The 23047-nt window shown below is 40.1% G+C and overlaps 1 protein-coding gene across 2 annotated transcripts in view; it reads left to right on the top strand.

The window, feature by feature from the left end:
- Window positions 1-22793, top strand: part of CAPS2 (calcyphosine 2) — a 79115-nt gene extending 56322 nt beyond the window's left edge. For both annotated transcript variants that reach the window (XM_069975301.1, XM_069975294.1), the window contains exons 13-19: window positions 2708-2801; window positions 7074-7192; window positions 12366-12442; window positions 12627-12781; window positions 15569-15688; window positions 17498-17594; window positions 21292-22793. In XM_069975301.1, coding sequence (XP_069831402.1) covers window positions 2708-2801; window positions 7074-7192; window positions 12366-12442; window positions 12627-12781; window positions 15569-15688; window positions 17498-17594; window positions 21292-21467 — 838 coding nt within the window. In that variant the 3' untranslated portion in view covers window positions 21468-22793. The remainder of the gene's footprint in view (window positions 1-2707; window positions 2802-7073; window positions 7193-12365; window positions 12443-12626; window positions 12782-15568; window positions 15689-17497; window positions 17595-21291) is intronic.
- Window positions 22794-23047: the final 254 nt, after the last annotated feature.

Below are 23047 nucleotides of genomic sequence, written 5' to 3'. Positions count from 1 at the left end.
CATAAATACATACATACATACAGGGGATGGATAGATAGATAGATAGATAGATAGATAGATAGGAGATAGATAGATAGATAGATAGATAGGCAGACAGTAGATAGGAGATAGATAGATAGACAGACAGATAGGAGATAGATAGATAGATGTAATGATATTCCAAAGGATCGCCCACAGCACTCCAGTTCGTGTATCAGAATACGTGATTTAAATCACATATTCTGATACACTAACTGGAGTGCTGTGGGCGATCCTTTGGAATATTGTGGAAGTCCTGGTCAAGACTACCTGCGGGCACCCTGTATCTTCACTATCAGAAGTAGTGCTGCTCAGAGATTCAAAATACTTACATGTAATGATAGATAGATAGAGAGATAGATAGATAGATAGATAGGAGTCCTATCTATCTATCTATCTATCTAGTTCCTATCTATCTATCTCCTATATCTTTCTACCTAATATCTGCCCCCAGTCACTGTCACAAGCTGTTCTGGACCCCTCCCCTCCAGCAGATACAGTTGGGGTCAGGTATAGGTCGGGACCTCCATGCTCCCCCGGGCACTGCTCTCTCTCCTGCACAGGAATCCTCTTCCCCCTGTCACTCAGTGCTGTAGCACATATATCTGCCGGCAGCGTCCCGGGCAGATCGTCACACACGGCTGCTTCCAACACTGCAAAAAGATAACGAGGCGCCGAGGATTCCTGTGGGGGACAGAGTGCGGTGCCTGGTGGGGGGAAGATGTGCCGACCCATACCTGACCCCTGCAGCCACTTTATGTACGGGAGAGGGGAGGCAGGGCACACCGTGCAGCTTCCAGAGCCGCCCGGAAGCAGCAGCACCGCTGAGCACACAGCACGCCTGTGCGCAGCCTGTCACATCTCCAGTCCTCCTCTTCAGGAAGATTAACGGAGGGGAGCAGAGCATGCGGCCGCAGGGTGAGGAGGAGGGAGGGGGGAAATACGGCAGATACGGTCCTGGCAGAGTTGAGGTCGGTTAACCGACGCCAGAGACGGTATCAGTATTTTGACAGTATACCGCCCAGCCCTAGACCGCCACTCTTTTCAGTGGGTTACCCGGACAATCTAAGGATCATCCGGGCAGCTCCCTGTGGTCCTCCTGCTCCTCCCCACTAGTGTGTAATAGCACAGGCAATGAGCAAGGAACAAGGAGGACCTGACAGGTTGGTGGTCGCTTCCTCTTAATTGTGCCGTGTAATTCGTCCCTAAGTCTATGGGACTGATGGATGGAGCTGATTGACAGCAGGAAATGAAGCACGCTACCATGCTTGTTCACTTGATCATTGTGGGTCCCAGCAAAACAAATGTAATGTATTTATGAACAGAGAATTTTGATAATTTGCTGTCTGATATTTCAGAAATTGGGATAATCTAGCACTTGTTTTCAGCACAAAAAGTACACTAAAATATGGAAATAGAAGAGGAAATCTATTAGGACATTCTTATGATTAATAATGGAACAAGAGTAGTAGCAGACATGGATGTAGTAGCCATCTGGCATTTCCGGCGAATGCCAGATGGGCTGGTGCTTTCATTGGGCCACTCTCCTCTTCTTAAAGGGAACCTGTCACCCCCCGTGTCGGGGTGACAGGCTCCCGACCCCCCGTTAGAGCCCCCTATACTCACCTAATCCCGCCGGGTCCCTCTTCTGGATGCGGTCGGGTGATGAAGATCTCAGCCGCTGCAGCCCGGCGCGCGCGCTGAGAGATGAGTCCAACACCCATAGAGAATGACAGGAGAGTCCAGCGCTCCGTCATTCTCTATGAGCGTTGGACTCATCTCTCAGCGCGCTCGCCGGGCTGCAGCGGCTGAGATCTCCATCACCCGACCACCTCCAGAAGCGGGACCCGGCGGGATAAGGTGAGTATAGGGGGCTCTAACGGGGGGTTGGGAGCCTGTCACCCCGGCACGGGGGGGGACAGGTTCCCTTTAACTTTTATCACTAAGGATGCACATACTGAACTGTATAGTCTTATTGGATTACTGGTTGAGAAAAAAAGCTGGGTGCTATAGTAATGCACTTCCACACAATCCTAGTAATTGGAGGCTTCATCAGGAGTGTTTCATTGCAGCAGAGTTATATTTTAAAGGGGTTATCAAGGCATAGAAAAACATGGCCACCTTCTTCCAAACAGTGTCACTCTTGTCCTCAGTTTGGGTGTTGTTTTACAGCTCCACCCCATTAAACTGAATATGCTGAGATTGAATTCCACACACAATCTGAGCATGGGTATAATGCTAATTTAGCAAGAAAGGAGCTGTGTTTTAACTAATCCTGGGTAACCCCTTTAAATAGTACCATACAGTGTGTGAGCGAAATGAAAAATTTGTGGGGTGCAATGATGGCAGTAATTGATTACGACCATCCAGATAATGAAAATGCTCATTATTTACCATCTGCTTTTGCAAAATATGGCAGTTTTTTTCATCTGATCACATGTTTTTATTTAAAGTGACAGCTGTATTTAGCTTTTATTTTACTGTATGCAAATGTAGCCACATGTCAGGGTGCATTCACATGTGCAGGATCTGCAGCAGATCTGCAGCAGATTTGATGGCCCAGAGTTACTTTGCATTAAATCTGCAACTTCAAATCTGCGCCATCAAATCTGCTGCAGATCTGCTGCAGATCCCGTATGTGTGAACGCACCCTAATAGTTTATTTAATTTTTTTTTATTGTTTTCAAAGGACAAATGCATTACCCTTCATCCAAAAAGGAATATATCATCATAAATGTGGACAAAGGAAGGGAAAGCCCTATGGGATTGAAGACTTTTATCCAGTAAGTTTACTTCTTATATCTGAGTCTATAGCATTTTATTCCATGAACATAGTCATTGAAGGTTTTCTATGTGTTGTGTGGCTCCTCCTGCCATCTAAGGAACATGTGGCTGGGAAATGTCAGACTCCTTTCTCTGGAAAGAAAGTCATTTCATTGATCTGGACACATAGGATTGCGGGATGTTTTATGAGGACAGTAATTGTACTAATTTATCTGGATGCTATGAACTCTCTTTCAGCACTGTCATTACTACTTTGCCCTTTGCTCATTAGATGAAACATAAATAATTGTCTGTGTCAGGAAGAAGACAAATTCATTATGGGTCACAATGGCTTCACAGACAGAATAGATTAGAGAAATCTTGGGGTTTTCTAGCCAAAGTACAAATATCTTGTGTAGACATTTTGATAGAACCTATAAATAGTGCATTTTTGATTGAATCGAACCAGTGTCATGACATCATCATTTTAGCCATGTCTTTCTGTTGCTGAAATACAATTGATTGATATGTATATATAGCATTTTACATCTGGGATCACAGGATAACTACATTGATTGTTTCTGGTAAAATCTTCACTAATATGTTCTCAACTGTGCTGTGTTTTATACTAAATTGCTTAATTTCTTTAGTTGTTTCGAAAATGCATATTTTTAACACCATTAGGATAATCTAGTTAGAACTAATTTTATTTAGCTATAACAGCACTAACAATATTTTCGTAAGAGCCTCTTAACATTATATCAGGTAATCCAACACATTAGCGAAAAAAAAAAAAAAGGCTAGATCACATTAAAGGGGTAGTTCACAAAAAATGTTTTCTTTCAAATCAACTGGTGTCAGAAAGTGCCAGAGATTTGTAATTTACTTCTATTTAAAAATATCCAGTCTTCCAGTACTTGTTAGCTGCTGTATGTTCTGCAGGCAGTTATGTATTGCTATTTCTAGAGAGCAGGAGAGGTTTTCTATGGGGATTTGCTACTGCTCTGGACAGTTCCCGACAGCAGAGAGCACTGTATCAGACTGGAGAGAATACACCACTTCCTGCAGGACATGCAGTAGCTCATCAGTAACCTAAGACTTAAGATCTTTTAATAGAACTAAATTACAAATCTCTGGCACCAATTTATTTTAAAGAAAAAATGTTTTGGTGAACTACCCCTTTAATTTTCACTTGTCAGTCAGCCTATGTGTTTGAACAACTTCCCTCTATTTAAAGGAGAAGTCCGGCGAAAATTTTTATTGAAGTGTTGTATTGCCCCCTAAAAGTTATACAAATCATCAATGTACACCTATTACAGGAAATGCTTATAAAGTGCTTCTTTCCCTGCACTTACTACTGCATCAAGGCTTCACTTGCTGGATAAAATGGGGATGTCACGGCCTGGCTCCCAGAGCTGTGCGGGCTGTGGCTGCTGGAGAGGGTGATGGCTGGGGGATGCTCAGTGTCCCTCCAGTGCCCTGTGTCCCTCTGCCATCATCCTCTCCAGCAGCCACAGCCCACACAGCGCTGGGAGTCGGGTCGTGACATCACAATTTTATCCAAGAAGTAAAGCCTTGATGCAGTAGTAAACGCAGGGAAAAAAAACACTTTATAAGCATTTCCAGTAATAAGTGTATATTGGTGATTTGTATAACTTTAGGGGGGGGCAAAACAATACTTAAATAAAAAATTTTGCTGGACTTCTTTAAAAATCTGTGTATTCCTAACATATTTGTAAATCACTTTATTTAGCACTAAAAAAAAGCTGTAATGTCATGGCTACTAAATGGCTACTAAGTGTCTCCTTTCTTTGCACTCTTCAGTTCACTGCCTGTTGTTAGGGGAAATCCATATCTAGTAACAGAGACAGCAAAACATGAACGCAGAAAATGAGGACAGAGCTTAGTATGTGTTATGGGAGGGAGAGAGGGAGACAAAGCTTTCCAGAAGATCTGTACCATCCCTTAAAGATGAATTAAGGCCCCCTTCTTATTTCATCAGCAGCAACAGCAGTTCAGCACTAAGTGTAACCCATTCCTTGCTATGTTGTCTGTGATAGTTATATCAAGGCTTTCTTCTGATCTAAGCATCAGTTTAATACTTATTGTAACCCCTTCCTTGTTGTGCTGCTGCTGTTTATTTACTATCTGCTTACATGGCAGTTTGCAAAGCTAGTGCAGCAGTAACCCCCTCTACCTCCACATGCCATTCATAGTAGTGTACTGTAAGTCCTCCCCCATCACGGTGCCAGCCTTTTTAGTCCAGTGCACTTTCACCAGCTCTGTGCCATGGCATAGCAGAGGTGAGTAAGCGCTGTGCCCATCTGTGATTGCCCAGACAAGTTAGGAAGTAACTGTTTGTGTATTAAAGCAATCTAGTTCTGTTTCTGTCCCCTGATATATAGAGAATAAAAAATATCTGTGCACTGTTGAGGTAACTCTTAGGGGCCCAATGACACCAGAAGGAGTGAAAAAAATCACCCTGTCATGATTTTGAGTTAAAAACATGCAGCTTTTAAAGTTATTTTGAAACATCTTGTACTCTATAAGTACAGCATTGTGAGGGAAGCATGCTTCAGTGTGGATGCTTGTCTGGAAAGTATATATAGGTAAAGGTTAAATGAATTCTCCAAAATGCAGGGAAATGCCAAAAGAAAACTAGCTGCAGTATGCAAGAGAACCAACTGGAGCAGATATCGGCTTCAAACAATGTCAGGTTTGCAAAGTCTGATTCAAAACCATAATTTAGTCTGAGCCCCGACACAAACATAGTTATTAATTTATGGTTTTCATGAAATCTGAAAGAAATATCTTTGCGAATAGTAGAAAAATTACATTGTATACATACAAACCTGGTTGAAATCCATTGTTCAAAAAAAGCAATAATTTTTTTAATCCCATTTTTTTGGTATAAAAGGAGTATATACATCAACATAAGCAAGTACTGTCGAACATATAATAAAATCAACTTATCAACATGTCATTGACATCATTGACTAAAAAACCAAAAGCACTTTATAATATTGCATTTACTCACCCCTTACCTCCCCCTGTCCCTGGTAGTACGAGAGGAGAGAAAAAAAAGGTCCACCAATATTTAAAAATTTCCAGCAGGCGGGGGGGGGGGGGGCATTGTAAACTAGCTCTACTTACCTCTCCCTGTTCCTCTGAAGCACTGCCTTGTTGCTGCAGGACCCTCTCTGGCTCTGGGATCTCCAACTTCAGTGACGTCATGACTCGGCTGATGGATTGCCTGCTCAGCCAATCAGTGACATGGGTGGAACACCGCTGCAGTCACTGATTGGCCCTGACCTGCCCCTGCCTGCTGGCGAATTTTACAATTGACCAGACTTCTCCTTTAATCATTTTCTTGTGTTTAAACATTTGTCGCAAATTGTCTGGTGATTGAATCTTGTGTATATTTCTTTCTTGTTTGAGTTACATTATACTCTTCTCTGTATTTTTAGAGAGAAACAAAGGAAGAGAAAGCTAATAAGCAACTACAACCTCATTGAACTAAATATATTTCATAGTAGACATGAACAAAATGTTCTTGACTACATGTCCTTTCATTGAGTAAGACCTGGCTCAAGGGACTGCTGAACTAGACCTTGAATTAAAAACCCTGCCATAACATAGATTACTTATTGGGCCATTTTTATGTTTGTGTTTATTTGCTTTTCAGCTGAAATTGGTTTTGAAAGTTCCTCTAATTATTAATCTGAGCCGTATACTCAAACAGTCTCCTGCTGTATTCTCCTATTTATAATCTCCAGCACTTGCTCTATTATATTGTCACATACTATTACTGGAAAATTGACAGACAAAAGGTGGCTAAAGAGAAAACAATTGGGGGACTTAAATTACAAAAAAATGAAGGAAGATTGATGGGTTACCATGCTGAAGCCGTACCAAGTATTGACTAAGCAGGAAGGTTATTTATTTAAATTTGCCCTCTTTTGGGAACTGTCATCATAATGTGAAAATAAGTGCATTGCTGGACAAGAGGTAGTCACATCTCATCAAATACCAAATTGTAGCTCTATCTTACCCTGAAGAAAGGATTTAGATTTAGTATCCCCCATAGAAATCAGTTTAGTAAAATAAATTTGGTGATATATATATATATATATATATTTTTTTTTTTATATATATAAAATAATGTTTGCAAACTGGATAGGCTGATAATAGGGCAACATTTTATAGTAACACTCTTTCATTAACTGGAGTAATGGCTGATTACTGCTGGTATGAATAGCTACTGCTTATTATCTTTAATTTAATCTTTGCAGGGAGCCGATCTTACTTTCTTGACAGCAGAACATCAAAGTCTTTCAGAAAGCTTGAGGCAAAACCCAATACTTGCCATTCGGATCACAGCCATTGATGAAGAAGCTTTGAATTCCATAAGGTACAGGGATGCAGAATTCTGCACTAGCCATATAATTTAATGCCTGTCTTTCTTTCATCTTTCTTCGTTTACAGTGAACCATGGTGGCTGATAATGTTGTTTTATAGTGTTGTACAGTGGACAAGCAGACCTTTAATTCCCAGTAGCTATTTATTTGCACTAATAGATTGGTCAGTCCTGTCTGTGGAGCCTCTCAACACCTTGTCAGGCCCAAGCCTTGATAAATAGCATCTGACCTCAGGGTAAAACTGTACAGCACAATTATTAGAAAGGTGTTTCTCTCTGTATGTCTGTTCACATCTTTTTCACAGGTTGTGTATGTTTCAGAAACACTTGGTCCTTGGATATCAAATTACTATAAAGTATTGTGATGAGTATTCTGTTAAGCCACTGGCAAGGAATTGTAGATCTTGAGCTCTTCTTTATGCTGTATGATAGAAAGGGGGCCCAAGCTGCCCTCCCCCGATGTTAATATGCATTAACCCCTTAGCGACCCATGGCGTACCTGGTACGTCATGGTGCCGCGGGGGTGTTCAGAGAGGGATCTGCCGGGACCCCACTCTGAACGGCACCGCTCCCGGCTGCAATCTGCAGCCGGGCAGTGCCTCTATTAGCCGGCTCGGGTCCCGTTGCCGCCCCAGCTAATTAAGCACTTCAATGCAGCTGTCAAACCTGACAGCTGCATTGAAGTGCTTTATACACAACATCCCTGGTGGGGGATCGCGGGGGGGGGGGGGGATCCGTTCTTCTGCTTATGCCGGGCCTCAGCGTCGCAATGACGCTGATCCCAGCTCGGCAATAGATTGCTGTGGCCTGCAGCAGGCCACAGCAATCTATCACCGATCTGATGGATCTTTGCTGTGTATATACACAGCATTGATCTCTATGAGAGATCAGTGCTGTCTATATACAAGTCCCCCAGGGGGACTTTTAGTTAATGTAAAAAAAAAGTAAAAATGTTTTTTTATTAATAAAAAATCCCCTCCCCTAATAAAAGTCCAAATCACCCTCCTTTTCCCATTTTATAAATATAAATAAATAAACATATTTGGTATCGCCACGCGCGTAATCGCCCAAACTATTAATTAATCTCATTCCTGATCTCGCATGATAAACGGCGTAAGCGCAAAAAAATTCCAAAGTGCAAAATTGCGCATTTTTGGTCGCATCAAATACAGAAAAATGTAATAAAAAGCGATTAAAAAGCCGTAAATGCGCAATCAAGGTACCGATAGAAAGCACATGTCATGGCACAAAAAATGACACCTGACACTGCCCCGTAGACCAAAGGATAAAAGCGCTATAAGCATGGGAATAGAGCAATTTTAAGGAATATATATTTGTTAACAATGGTTTGAATTTTTTACAAGCCATCACATAATATAAAAGTTATACATGTTATATATCGTTTTAATCGTAACGACTTGAGGAACATGCATAGCATATCAGTTTTACCCCAGGGTGAACGGCGTAAAAACAAATACCCTCCAAATAAAAGAAATGCATTTTTTTTTTTTCAATTTCACCACACGTTGAATTTTTTCCTGGTTTCCCAGTGTACTTTATGCAAAAATTCTGCCTGTGATTGCAAAGTACAATTAGTGACGCAAAAAATAAAGGCTCATGTGGGTGTCTAGGTGGAAAAATGCAAGTGCTATGGCCTTTTAAACATAAAGTGGAAAAATCAAAAGCTCAAAAATAAAAATTGCCATTGACCTTAAGGGGTTAATAATCATGGGACAACCTTAAGAACTTACATGGGTAAACTCTACACAGCCTTTTAAATTTACCTGTTGACATTACATCGTCATAACAGGGAAGACACAGATGAACCATTGTGAGTGTTATATCAGTTGCCTTTCTTCATATTACTGCTATTTCACAAATTCTTATTCACAGTTAATCACACATATTGCTCCTTTGAATTCAATAAGCCAAATCAATGTTCTACTTTGATGCAAATAAAGCTTAATATTGTAGACACCTGTAATGATTGGATCCGCTGTACCACTGCTAGCGATGGCGTAAGCCACACCAGGGAGCGGAGTCTAACGGGCCGCTGGTCTTCACCAGTGGCCACCGAAAACGTGATGGGCCTGCTGCTGCAGTTGACCCCCAGCTTGCTACCTCTGCCTGGCTTGCTAGTGGCGGCGGGCGAGGTGCAGCTGGAGACGTGTAGGCAGGTAGGAACACAGCAGGACTGACGGTTGGAACCACAGGCAGCAGGAATCACGAACAGGAATCACAGAGAGCTGGGACCACATGCTATGGGAAGCATGGAGAGGCTCCAACAGGGAATGTCAAGACAGGTGCTTTATTTACAGGGAAGTTGATTGGTGCAACATCCATTTAGGGACGTACTGTCCCTTTAAATCTAGAGCAGCCATTGTGTGCGCCCTAGGAGGTGGGGACATGCGTGCCAGGCAGGGACACAGAGCCAAAGAAGGCAGGAGATGGGGCGGCTGAGGCGGTGCTGGGCCCCTGCACGTGGGGACCAGCAACCACCAGTAACCGGGAGCAGGAAGAGAGGTATAGACCCATAGACACAGAGCTGGGAGAAAAGCACATGGCTGGAGTCCTTTGCTCTAAAATTTGTTTGCTTTCAGGAACACAGACTAGTTGAGTTTTTTTTCTGTGAAAATTATAGTAAAAGATGTATGCTGTACCCTTCATATCATGAATATTATTTATTGTTATTCTATTATTGAGGCAGAACTATGCAGATACACTAAATGCGAGAACAACATGTGTCTGTCATGGTATTTCCTGCAATTACTTTCAAGTTCTGTTTCCATTTATAGAAACTGGCAAATAATATTGGCTCATTGTTTTCAGTGCACCTGCATAATTAATCTAATTACATCGCCAATTACTAGAACTTGGACGACTTCATGGCCAGACAAGGATATAAACAGACCTCACCACTAAATTATAATGCACTGCGCTGTCACTGCTGACAGCCTAATACCTAAATACTCCACGAATCAATATGAACAGTAATGTACTGGAAACAGGTTCATTTTTTATCTGAGCTTTAAATAATGGTTCACAGCGTAATATATAAAACAACAAATCATCATATTGAATGCACTGTAATTGAAAATGTAATTTATAACTACGTCTTATTTTCTAATTTATTGAATTCAATTCTTCTTTTGTAAATGACCATGTACATACATGATAATATTGGGTAGATTTCTTGTCTATGGGGAAAAGTCACCTTTGTTGGATTTGCTTCAGAAAGGTCTTCGACTGTTTTATTCATCTGCAGTAATTGGGGCTTTCAAAAATACATGGGCTTTCCAGCAGAAAAAGTTCATTTAGATAGATAGAGCTACTTTTTAGTTCCAGAATTTTCTGTAACAAATTTTTCCCATTTAAAGTGACTCTGTACCCTCAATCTGCCTCCCCCCAACCGCTTGTACCTTCGGATAGCTGCTTTTAATCCAAGATCTGTCCTGGGGTCCGTTCGGCAGGTGATGCAGTTATTGTCCTAAAAAACAACTTTTAATCTTGCAGCCCTGTGTCGAATTGGCGTGGCCTAGAGTGTGTATGCCCTAGGCTTGCACCACCCCTCTGTCCCTTCTCCTTGCCCTTTCATCATTAGAAATGCCCCGGGGCAGCATTTCTCCTATTCATCCCCTGTGTGAACATTGCACATGTGTTGGATTGTCAAGGCTCATGTGCAGTGTTCAGACAGGTGACGAATAGGAGGAAGCTGCCCAGGGATGTTCCTAATGTTGAAGAGGGCGGAGAGAAGGGACAGAGGGGCGGTGCAAGCCTAGGGCATAGACACACTAGGCCACGCCAATTTGACACAGAGCTGCAAGTTTAAAAGTTGTTTTTTAGGACAATAAATGCATCACCAGCCGAACGGACGGATCTTGGATTGAAAGCAGCTATCTGACGGTACAAGTGGTTTGGGGGGACAGATTGTGGGCACAGAGTCACTTTAAATCCTAGCTTTGGTCAGTGTTACATGAGAGTGATAGGGCCACAATCCTGCATTATGCCACAAGTCTTGACTATAAGTGTAATGGCCCACTCTGACATCATAATAAATCCCTATTATCCTGACACTTCAGGTAATTGGACATGAAGTTGATGTTATCAAAAATCTTTTCAAAATGCCCTTAGGCCATGAGTCTTATTTAGACTCCTGCTTACAAGCTGACCCCATACCATTCTGACACTGAGATCGGCACCATCTACCCTTATTTTTTGTACACTCTACCATGTATTCCTTGTTGATAAAGGTCCGAGGACCAAAACGTCCTATGGTGGTATACTAACAAACTTTGTAAATGTACTAAAGCTATAATGAGTTAATTGACGATTCTTGAGTGCAGTAATTACTTTGATTGCATCACAGACTTTTCAATGGGAGGAGTGCGCAACCACAATTACCATATAGACATGCAGTTGGGCTGGGACATATGGTGGTAATGCAGACACAGAATTAAGGCTGTTATACAGTTGTGTGAATCTGGCCTGAGTCTTACTAATTGTATACATTAGTATTTGTATTACTCATGTGCAATCTTTGCAGACTCTATTTGTATTTTTCATAAGGAACCAGAAAAGTCAAGAACCAGAGATAGAATCTATACTACATTTTAGGTCTCTTGGATGTGAAAAAACGGCATGCATGGATCCTGGTTCACAGCCTGCATCTACATAGCACTTCAGTGACTTTTCACAGCATTGTGTTATGGACATACTGTTCCCTAGAAACAATATTTCCATGATTTGGTGGAATGGATTATAATTTTGCTGGTATTTTTTTTTATGTATGACTCATATGAAATATAGAGATGCAGTAGGGCCCCATCATGTTGTATAGATGGTTTATGGCTTAATAAAATTCAGTTCTTATAGAGTAGTACTACTGTTGTGTGTATGATCTTTTATGGTAAGTGCACAAGCAGCTAAAAAATCTAGTTCAAATCCATATGCAGTTTTTGCCACTAATATGTATTGAATCCACAGTATAATGTGTAAAATGTGGATTTCACTCCTCTACACTGGGGTACAACTTTGTGGAATATGTTAGTAGTATATTAGCAATGGGATATCTATAAAAATAAATACATTACTGAGATATTTCTTAATTCTTTTATTTTCTTTCCTTTGAGACACGGAATAGAAAGTTTCATTAAAATTTGTGTTTTAGGGCCATTTGTGAGGGAGACAAATGGGACCTAGGCGTTCACTGGAATGATGATGAGAACATTCTTTTGGCAGTGCAAGGTGGGTAGCAATTAATTTCTGACCTTCGTTAATTATTAAAGTTATCTTTTTTCCGGTCATCTGCCACATCATCATGTCATTGGTATTGCCATTTTCTCTTTGTATAGTTGTGTGGTTTTAATTGATTTACAGTTTACAATGAATACTGTATCTTAGCTCATGTGAATTATTTTACCTTTTGTAGATGTCATGAAGGAAAAGTTGAAGAAGAGGGGTGTTAGAACTTTAACAGGATTAGGGAAATACTTCAGACAACTTAACAAAGATGGATCGGGATATTTAGGGAGAGCTGCATTCAAACAGGCTCTTCAGACATACCATTTGGATGTATCTGAAAAGGTACTTGTGATTTTCTTTAGTACTGTGCAAGTAATGGACCACATTGTGTAGCTTATTTCATTTTCTGCTATAGGAACAGAAAATAAAACAATGTGACTGTCTTTTTGGCAGAAAGTCTTCATAGATGAAGATTCATAGCCTCTGAATCTTATTGTCAAGAGCAGAGCCCTTTGCAACTGTAAGTTAGTGGCAATTAGGGATGGTCCGAAACTGCCGAGGTTCGGGTTCTTATGAACCCGAACGCTCGGCATCAGATTCCCACTGTCTGTCGCTCCGTGCAGAGGGTAAATACAGAGGGAGGACCACCTGGAAAACTGGGATACAGCCTATGGCTATGGCTGTATCCCAGTTTTCCAGGCGGTCCTCCCACTGTATCCACCCTCTCCACGGAGAGGGCAGACAGTGGGAATCATTGCCGAGAGTTCGGACCATCCCTAGTGGCAATCTAAGGGCCTTATGTCAAGAAGTGTTAAACGGCTGACGATTGCCCAAATAGTTATTATTTTACCTGTCCACACTTTTGGTCTTCACCTGCGCACGTACATCCTGGTGACATGGTCCGTTTTTCAAAGCGCGATCTGGTTCATGCCATCTGTACTGGTTTCTTAATCTGCAGTTTAGCCTGCTCTATGCACTGGAGGTGGGCCCAGCACCCCCAGTGCTCCGATATCCCCTCCTCTGTGACACGGTCAGATCTGATACTAATTGAGGTATGTCACCGAGGAGAGGAGATATAGGTGCACAGGGGGTGCTGGGCCCGCCTTCAGTGCGTAGAGCCAGCTGGATTGCAGATTAAGAAACTGGTGCAGACAATGGACCATGGTTTGAAAAATGGACTGCGCCTCTGGGATGAAAGCAGTGACATTGAGCAGGTAATTAAAAAAAAAATTTCATTAAACAAACTTTTCTTTTTTGAAAATAGTTTTTTAGACAACCCCTTGAAGTAGATCTCTGGGACCCCCCACCAATTATGAAAATGAAGGGCACGATGGTATAATGTTGCTCTCCCTTTATTGTTTTTGGCCTGCAAAGCAACCCCTGACCACTGCAGTTACCTTTACAGTTGGGGACTTCACTGTGCAAAAGCAAATTCAGAAAGGTACCCCACACTACACCAGAGTGCCCTTTATTTTTACAATAGGCGGGAGGTCCCAGAGGTCAAGCGTTGTGTTATGCAATTTTTTCATGATCACTTAAAATGTTTTTAAAGGAATATACATGTTTTTAAAGTATTTACCTCTTTAATATACTATTTTAGTTAATATTTTTACCAAACTGTTAGTACTCACCAATTTTTCCCTATTTTTCAAAAATATTGGCCAGTATCAAAAGAAGATATGCACTTTATGCTAAAGTGGTTACTTTTAAGTGCCAATTAGTACATGTCCCATGCCCTTTTACAGTGAGGTGACCCTCTAACAGTGTCACCTATTGACTATTAAAAGTTACTGGTGAGATTTTCCAACAATCCTGTACATTACATATTTTCAGCATTATTGTGTCTCTTTGTGCACTTCATGTTACACATCACATTGCACACTTTTTTTTAACTCGTGAAGAGTTTGACAGAAAATAAATGTTTCACTGTATAAAATATGGTCTTAAGATAAGCCTTAATTTACTGCTTTATAATACAGGAGGATTTATTTCTGCTAAAGCCTAAAAGACAATGAGAAATGGCCATTAAAAGAGTTATGCCCAAAGGAATACTGTCTGGCTGAAAATACTTATGTGCTAAATCTAATTTGTAATCTATAACCACAGTTGCCATTCATTGACTTCTCTAACATGCCCCGCTGGCTAGTCTGTTGTATTACAGAAAGTGATGTGTTATATAGCACACACTACATTGTCTACTATGTAACTAACTAACCTTTCATATTTATGTTTATCATATACTTAGTTGTCATATGTAGGCATATCCAGCAACTCCCTAATTTACCTCTGGTATCTGATAGATACTGCTGGGTGACTGCTTTATGCAACTTATTCTCTTTGACATGACAAGGGCTGGTCTGTTGAATAAAATTTGCGCTGACCTCCAATTGTATCACTCATTTCATTCCTTTTAGGCTATGTTCACACAACAGAGATTTTCTTTTAATCACAACTGCTGTTGCCGATTTGCAACAACGGCCATGATTAATAGAAAATTTATGTTGCATTGCAGTCAATGGAAATCCTGGCCAGAGTGTATACACATAGGGGGAGATTTATCAAACATGGTGTAAAGTGAAACTGGCTCAGTTGCCCCAAGCAACCCATCAGATTCCACTTTTCATCCCTCACAGACTCTTTGGAAAATGAAAGGTGTAATCTGATTGGTTGCTAGGGGCAACTGAGCCAGTTTAACTCCAGACAGGATCCCTAGCGGCCACTTTAATTGAATAGCGGCCACACAAAACTGACAGGTCACACAATGTAAAGTGCGGCTCTGGCTGCACTCTATATTGTCGGCTATGGTGAATTGGAATCCCAGTTCAGCACAAATGAAGTTCATCTGGTCGGTACTGCAGTCAGTGCTGGTCGGGATGACCTTCACTGACACCGGCCGTTCTGTGACCTGGCCGTTTCACAGAATGGCGGTGTTTTACAGCTTGTAAACCCAGCCTTAGATTATAAACTCTTATTGGCAGGGACCTTTCTCCTTGTCCATTGGTTCTTTTTATCAAAGTTTATTGTGTTACTTCTCTTGTGGATTATGTTGGTGCTATTTAAATAAGGATATTATTAAGTATATATTTGTTTTCATACATTTAGTATTGAAGTGAACTTTTATTTTCTCAGATATTTGACTCCTTCTGGCAGATTCTGGATGAAAATAATGAGGGAAGAGTAGACTACGGAACTTTTGTCCGGGCTCTTATTGGTGAAATGAACGAGTATAGAAAATCATTTGTTCGGAAGGTTGTTTTGCTTTACAATTTGCGCATTTATTTTCCAGTGTATATTACATGTGCATGAACACAGTTTGTCTCATGATACAATATGATTACCACACTGGAGAGAACTGTCAAGTACTGTAATGTACTTTACATAAATATCATGTATAATTACTAATCAGATAGTAAACCATTTCAGTCTGTCAGCAAAGCAAGACATCTTTTAATCTAAATTGTGTATGTTTTTAGAGTAAATGAATGGTATTAATAGCATTGAACAATCCCTGTACTGATATTAAGTTATTGACTATACAGCATACAAAACACCTGCACATATGCATACAAGTGTACAGGGATGGTTTACTTAGCCACCACTTATAACTGCTTCATACGTAAAATAGACACTAATCATAATGAATACTATGGGCATCCATCTGTTGGTAACTTTGGGATAGAAATGTCAGTAAGATATATGAGATTACCAACTTTGTAACCACATAAGAGAAGCATCTGTACAGTGGAACACAGTCCCTTTGGCTCTGTACTATGAAGCACTTGATATTCGGTCTGCCACTGCATGATATTGCATTATGGAATTTTTCTTCCCTAACTCCATTATATGGCATTCATGCAGCATGTTTCTTTATTTTATGTGGAATATAACAGCAAAGCTCTGTATTCCCTTTAGTCACATAAAACCAGCACATTTATAAATATAGCTTTTTACATGAAAAAAAAAAACATAAAGTAACTGAGTGTCAGTACAAGATAAGTAAAAAAAAACTATTTACATAACAGGGAATTTCCTATTTTATATTGCTGGAATATGCCCTCATTTTAAGATCTGTAGGGGCCTGACCCCTGGGACCCCAACTGATCCTTAGAATTAAGGGAATAAGGTGCTGGTTTAGCTCTATGCTCCCTTTTAGGTTGGACCAGTCACATAATTGGAGTTCACTGCAATTCCATTTACAGCAGGGGCACTGGTGTCCGAGGAAATTTTAAAAAGGCCAAGCAGGTCTGATAGCAAGCAAGCATTGACCTTGTTTATGCAGACTTATTTATTGAGTCTTTAGGCTATGTGTGCACATGGCATTCTTTTGCAACTTTTGTAACATTTGCTGCAATGTTGACAAAATCTCTTCAAAAATGACCCTATTTTACCGACTGCGCCTTTTGCTGCAAAATAGTGTGAAAATTGTGTCAAAAACACATCATAAACACAAAAAAGGGTGAATACCGCCTAACATGGCTCAATTATTATGCAGTCCAAGCTTGTCCAATGCACATCTCTGGTCCGGTAAAAACGTTTATTAAAGTATTGTATTGTCCCCCCAAAAGAGTTATACAAATCACCAATATACACTTATTATGGGAAATGCTTATAAAGTGCTTTTTTCCCTGCACTCACTACTGCATCAAGGCTTTACTTCTTGGATAAAATGGTGATGTCATGACCCGACTCCCAGAGCTGTGTGGGCTGTGGCTGCTGTAGAGGATGATGGCAGGGGGACACTAAGGGATACAGGGCACTGCAGGGACACTGAGCATCCCTCTCCTATCATCCTCTCCAGCAGCCACAGCCCGCACAGCTCTGGGAGTCGGGTCGTGACATCACCATTTTATCCAGGAAGTGAAGCCTTGATGCAGTAGTAAGTGCAGAGAAAAAAGCATATTCTAAGTGCATATTACTGATTTGTATAACTTTTGGGGGGCAATACAATACTTAAATAATTTTTTTTGCCGTTCTTCTCCTTTATTCCATTTATTTTTTTCTTTATGATATATAATATATATATATATATTTTTATGTGATTGTTTGTCTTTTCTGTAGGCTTTTATGAAACTGGACCCTAATAAAACTGGTGTGGTGCCCATGGTAGACATTAGAAAGTTTTACTGCGCCAAAAAACATCCACAAGTGTTGGCAGGTGAGTTCCCTTTTAAAACGGACGGCAACAATGGTTTCTTATTTGGTCATTCTGAATGGCAGAAATTACTACATGCTCTCAGCAGTCTTACTACCTAAACAATACTTAAGCTTACATGCCAAAGTTGCTAGTAAGATTCAGTAGCATTTACAAATATCCACAGGAAAGCACACTGAGGTGTGCAGCAATTTAACTAAGTTCAAGCTGTTGTTTTGTGTAACAAAGATTTCAGGCTGCCGTGTTTTTTTTAGATCCAGAATATCTAGAATTTTACATAAAATGTGAAAAAATCTTAGGCTTTGCTTGTCAGTTTCAAAGCCAGGAGTGGTATCAAAAGAAATGGGAACCATAAAAAATGACCTTTATTTCTTGTTATATCCACTCCTGGCTTTGGCTCCTCCAACTGCATCAAAAACAATATGTGTGATTCCACTTTTAAAGGAAATGTGTCATCAGAAAATGACCTATTGTTTATGTGTTATCTGTTTTTATTAAACAAAATGATAAATAATGACATCAGCATAATGACATTTTTCATATCAAGTACATACAAACTATATGTTTTTCAAACCATAGTAGAATTTAACGATAGTAAAGCTTAACGATTCGAATAAAATACAAGTATACAGCTTGTTAGAACTGTAAACAAATCCATTAAAATATAAAAACGGTCCACAGGCCAGAAATGTATAAGTGCATTATAACCTAGATCTCAAGAAAAAGAACAGGATAGAAAGTGAAGAAAGAAAGAGAGGGGATAGAGAAGTGAGGGGGGGAAAAGGGGGGGGGTAGGGGGAGAGTGGAGAAAGGGGACAGGGATGTGTGAGATGGGGATCTAGACAAAATTTCAAGTCAGTAATTGCGAAAACTCTGGAGACTCCATGTAACGGATGGGCCAAGGCAGGAGGGGGTGGATCCCCTGGATCTTCCAGGAGTGCTGACATACCATCTCCAAGGAGCAGAGTTAGGATCCCACGGCTCTCACCAGAGCCTGCTGCAAGGCCGGATGGGCTTTGCTGCGGGAAACTCCCAGGTTGCTACCCTCAGAGAAGGTTCCCGGTGACCACCGACACATGGTAGTGAAGAAGTACAGTACAGGCATAGATTGAGTGAGATAGTAGAACGGTACCAGTGGTTTGGGATGTCATGTCCGGTGGTACAGATTCACTTTAGGGGAACTTATTGTAGACCGATGCCTTTTCACAGCAGGTGAAAAAAAGGCAGTGCGGGTCCCCTGAGCAGGATGCTTGCAGTTAGATCATAAACACGACATGCAGGGCTGTATTTACCACTAGGCACCCGTGGTCTGGTGCCTAGGGCAACACCTTGCGGGGGAGGGGGGGGTGCAGCATCAGGAAGTTGGGGGAAAACAACTTTTTTTATTTTATTTTAGTCTCCCATCTGCCGGTCAGACTTGCCAGTAAATCGGGTGTCTTTTCGAGGGGGGTAGGGGGGGAGGTGTGATCAGGTCTGGTGTGATGGTATTGTTCAGGTCTGTTATAGCTGTGACGCCTGGAGCTATTACCTAACAATCTACCAATCCTGTGGTGAGAATTCCTTCAGACAATATGCAGACTGCTGTAATAATTCATTCAATGTGGAAATTTATGTTTTAAGCAGTTTAAAACCATGAAAATGTGATTCAGACAAAGTTTCTACATGTAGAGAAATGCATGTGGCTGAAATCACGCTTGTGAGGTCCATGCCTGCAGCATGGGCAGGTATAGTGCTTGTCAGCATTATGTTGACAGGCCCAGTACACTACACAAGAGGACCAGTGCAGTGTATTATAGCAGTGAACTACTGATCACCGTAAAGGTCCCCTTGGGGGACAAAAAAAAGTATTTAAAATAAAATATTATAAAGAAAAATCCACTCCCATCCGCCATAAACAATACTTTTGCCTTTACATACATAACACATACATACATACACATATTTGATATTGCCACGTCCGTAACGACCTGAATAAAATTATTTTATTGATCCTGAATAGTTAATACAGTTAAAAATAATAATAATAATAATAATTTTTTAATAATAATAATTTTTATTTATATAGCGCCAACGCAGCACTACAATTCTGGGGGTACATGCGTAGACAAAGGAGACATTACAGAGATATACATATAATTATCCATACATAAGGAGGTAGGGCCCTGGTCGCAGCTTACATACTATCAAGAGGGGAGCCCACAGACTATTATTTAAAAATAAATAAATAAGATAGGTTTTCTGAAATTTGTTAATCCACCTCTCAGAAAAATGTTTAAAAAAAACATAAAAAAAAGTGATATGTATTGCAAAATGGTACCAATAAAAGCCCACAAAAAACTCACATATGGCTATATTGATTGGAAAATTTTACAAAAAAAGTTACACAGCTTGGGAGGTGACCAAGGAAAAGCAAAAATACTGGGCATGAAGGCCCAGAAAGTATGCTGGGGAAGAGGTTCATTTTTAAACTTGCTTGGAAAATATCTGGTTGCTATAGACAACATGTTGTAGACACTTTTGGTTTAAACCTTTGGTAGAGTGTAAAAGGAATCCAGAAATGACGGCTCATTATAGTGGTTTTATAGGCAGAGGATTAAAAAAAACTGCAGGGGCGAAATGTAAAGGCTATGTTTACACATAGTATTTCCATCAGTCTTTTAGTCAGTCTTTTTTCAACCAAAATCAGGAGTGGAACTGACAAGGCAAAATTATAATGGAAAGATTTGCACAGTTTCTGTGTTTTCAACCCACTCCTGGTTTTTCTTGAAAAAAGACTGACGGAAATACAATGTGTGAACATAACCTAAGTCCCTCTTAGATCTATGTACAAAGAAATGTTCTGCTACTTTCTTATCAAGTGTTCACCATTTCTTCTCAGATGGAGTTAAGCCTTAGCTTTTCTGGGCAATTCACTGTGGATTTTTTTGTGGTGAATTACAAAAATGTAGCGGAGAACATGGGTGATATAGAAGGGAGGGAGTGAAGCATATGGCAAACAAGAGGAAAAGAAAACGGAGGCATTGGTGATGACTTCATGACATAACAATACTGGGCAAGGATAGGCCTGCTGTGTACAAAAATATGTGATCTACCTGTTATTAGTGGAGAATAACTGTGGTCTAAAGATACTTGTTGCCATGAAATCCAGTTTGTACATCCAACTTGTCACATGTGACAGTCATGAAGGCTGGAAGCTCAAGTATTCCCACTCATTAGTAAAAATAGCTTTTTACATTACTTTGAAAGATTTTCAGTCTGATTCATACATGTGAATAATTAATGATGAATTACCTCTTTGTCCTCCAAATTCTGTTGTAAAAACAAAATCCAGCATGTTAGCATAATATTAGACATATGGTGCAACTTCTTTATTGTGCCTTCAAGAAACCTCTGTGAATGCTCATTTACAATCATGTCATTCCATATACCAATGTGTTTTAGCTCCAAATCCCTGGTGGACCACGGAGGCCAAGTTTTTAACATCTCCCTGCATGTATCCAATTTGCATAAACTCATTACTAATTACATTTAATTGGAAGTGATTTGCATATGCTTTGGATGCCTGTAAGCCTATTTATGGCCCATGAGACCTGGAGTAAAGGAACATTGCCATTTGTATTATGCAACATCATGTTTATATGTACAGTTGTAAGCTTGTAAAGGAAAGTCACAGTGGTTTTTTTTTTATAAACTTTTTTAGGTTCTTCATCAGAGGAGGAAATCAAATCAACATTTTTGGAAACATTGGAGAATGCTTGCAGTAATCCCCGGGAAGTATCCTACAGTGAATTTGAAGATTATTATGAAGGACTAAGCATTGGCATCATGTCTGATGAAGACTTTATTAATATTTTAAAAAATTCTTGGGGCATATAGGGTAGTATGTCTAATATAAGTGACCTTCATTTATATTTACCCAGTTTTAAAATTAAGCTATCATCTGTAATTCATGTTCTTGCTGGTCCTGTTGATATTGGGCAAAGAGGCACATGGTACCTTTTATATATCTGTCTGTGCTTCCATAACATAGAAAATGCTTTAATTCTCATAATGGCAATAACACTACACCCATGCAGTGGCGTTTGAGGAAAGAAATCCAAACTGTGATATACATAGTTCTAAAAGTGCTACAGTGAATGTGCAAAAGATCTACCTTCCAAGAGTGTAAACCGGTGTCTAAAGAGAACATATATTATGATACATAATTGGAAAATATACTGTGTACAGAATTGCACATGAATATAGACTATGTACAGAGGGATTACATCAACAAACATGTAGCATCTTTTAAATGGTACAACATGACCTTGGACAAAAACCTCACAAAGACACCTGGTGACAATATTGACCATACTGTACTGTTTAAAAGCTGGAAACATTCTTTTGTGACGTGATCTGTGCAATCCTGTACACAATATATTTTGCCATTATGTATCATAATATATGTTCTGTTTAGATGCATATGCTAATTTTGGACATTTAAGCATTGTAGCACGTTTACTATCATTGTATATCATTGTTTCTGATTTCTCAAACGCCATTATGTATTTCTTTTTAGGATATTATTTTTAACATGGAATAAAAAAAAATTGGATTTATATTAGGTCTCTATTTTTTATAATATTTTGGTGTTTATTTTAGTATTCATGACATGGTAGCATTAAAGAAGTTATCCGGGTAACAAAAACAATATCTAATTGATCCCCCTTGCCAATACCACCCTATGTCTAATATCTTGCAACCTTTCCCTGTTTTTTTCTCATTCTTATTGGCTTTAGATGTGTAAAATCCTCTACGCTAGGTCCTCTCAGACCACACTCAGCTTCCTCTTCCCCCTTCCCTTTGTGGTCATAGGACATGTGATCTCCTCTCTGGGGGCCGGGTTAGCTGTCTATTGACTTGGTAACTCGACCCCCAGGAGATATTGTCTGCATCATCTTTATGTACCTGTACTGCTTTCATAGACTTACATGTGTCCCTTAGCCTAGGTTTCCGTAATGTGAAAAGTTATTGTTCTATCTCTTCTTACTGTCAGGGAATGCAGGCATATGTACCTGTCTTTGTGTCTGAGCTTTGTATAATGTGTTATGGATGTTCTTAGAGTCTGGATGGAACTAGAATAATTTCATTCACAGTCAGCAAGCAGATCTAAACCTACACTATATCCCCCCCCCCCACCACCACCATCGGTAAACAGATGCTCATTATGCAGCACATAGCTACACCATGAATGCAGAAAAAAAAGGAAAAAAATAGGTCAGCTCTCCTAGAACACTGTTCACACTAGGCAGGAGCACGTTGCCATGGCTGAAATTGCAAACACACAAAAACACAGAAAAATGCAACAGCTCACCGCAACAGCAAGATACAGACCCACCATAGACATGAAAATAATTAAAAGTAGCCCCCCCAACTGCCCAAAAAATTCCCACAAAAATAATGAGTCTCTTGGTTAC

Source organism: Dendropsophus ebraccatus, chromosome 1 (genome assembly GCF_027789765.1).
Source record: "Dendropsophus ebraccatus isolate aDenEbr1 chromosome 1, aDenEbr1.pat, whole genome shotgun sequence".
Classification (NCBI taxonomy): domain Eukaryota; kingdom Metazoa; phylum Chordata; class Amphibia; order Anura; family Hylidae; genus Dendropsophus; species Dendropsophus ebraccatus.
Note: the sequence above shows the minus strand (reverse complement) of the source record. Positions and strands in the feature narration are given on the sequence as shown.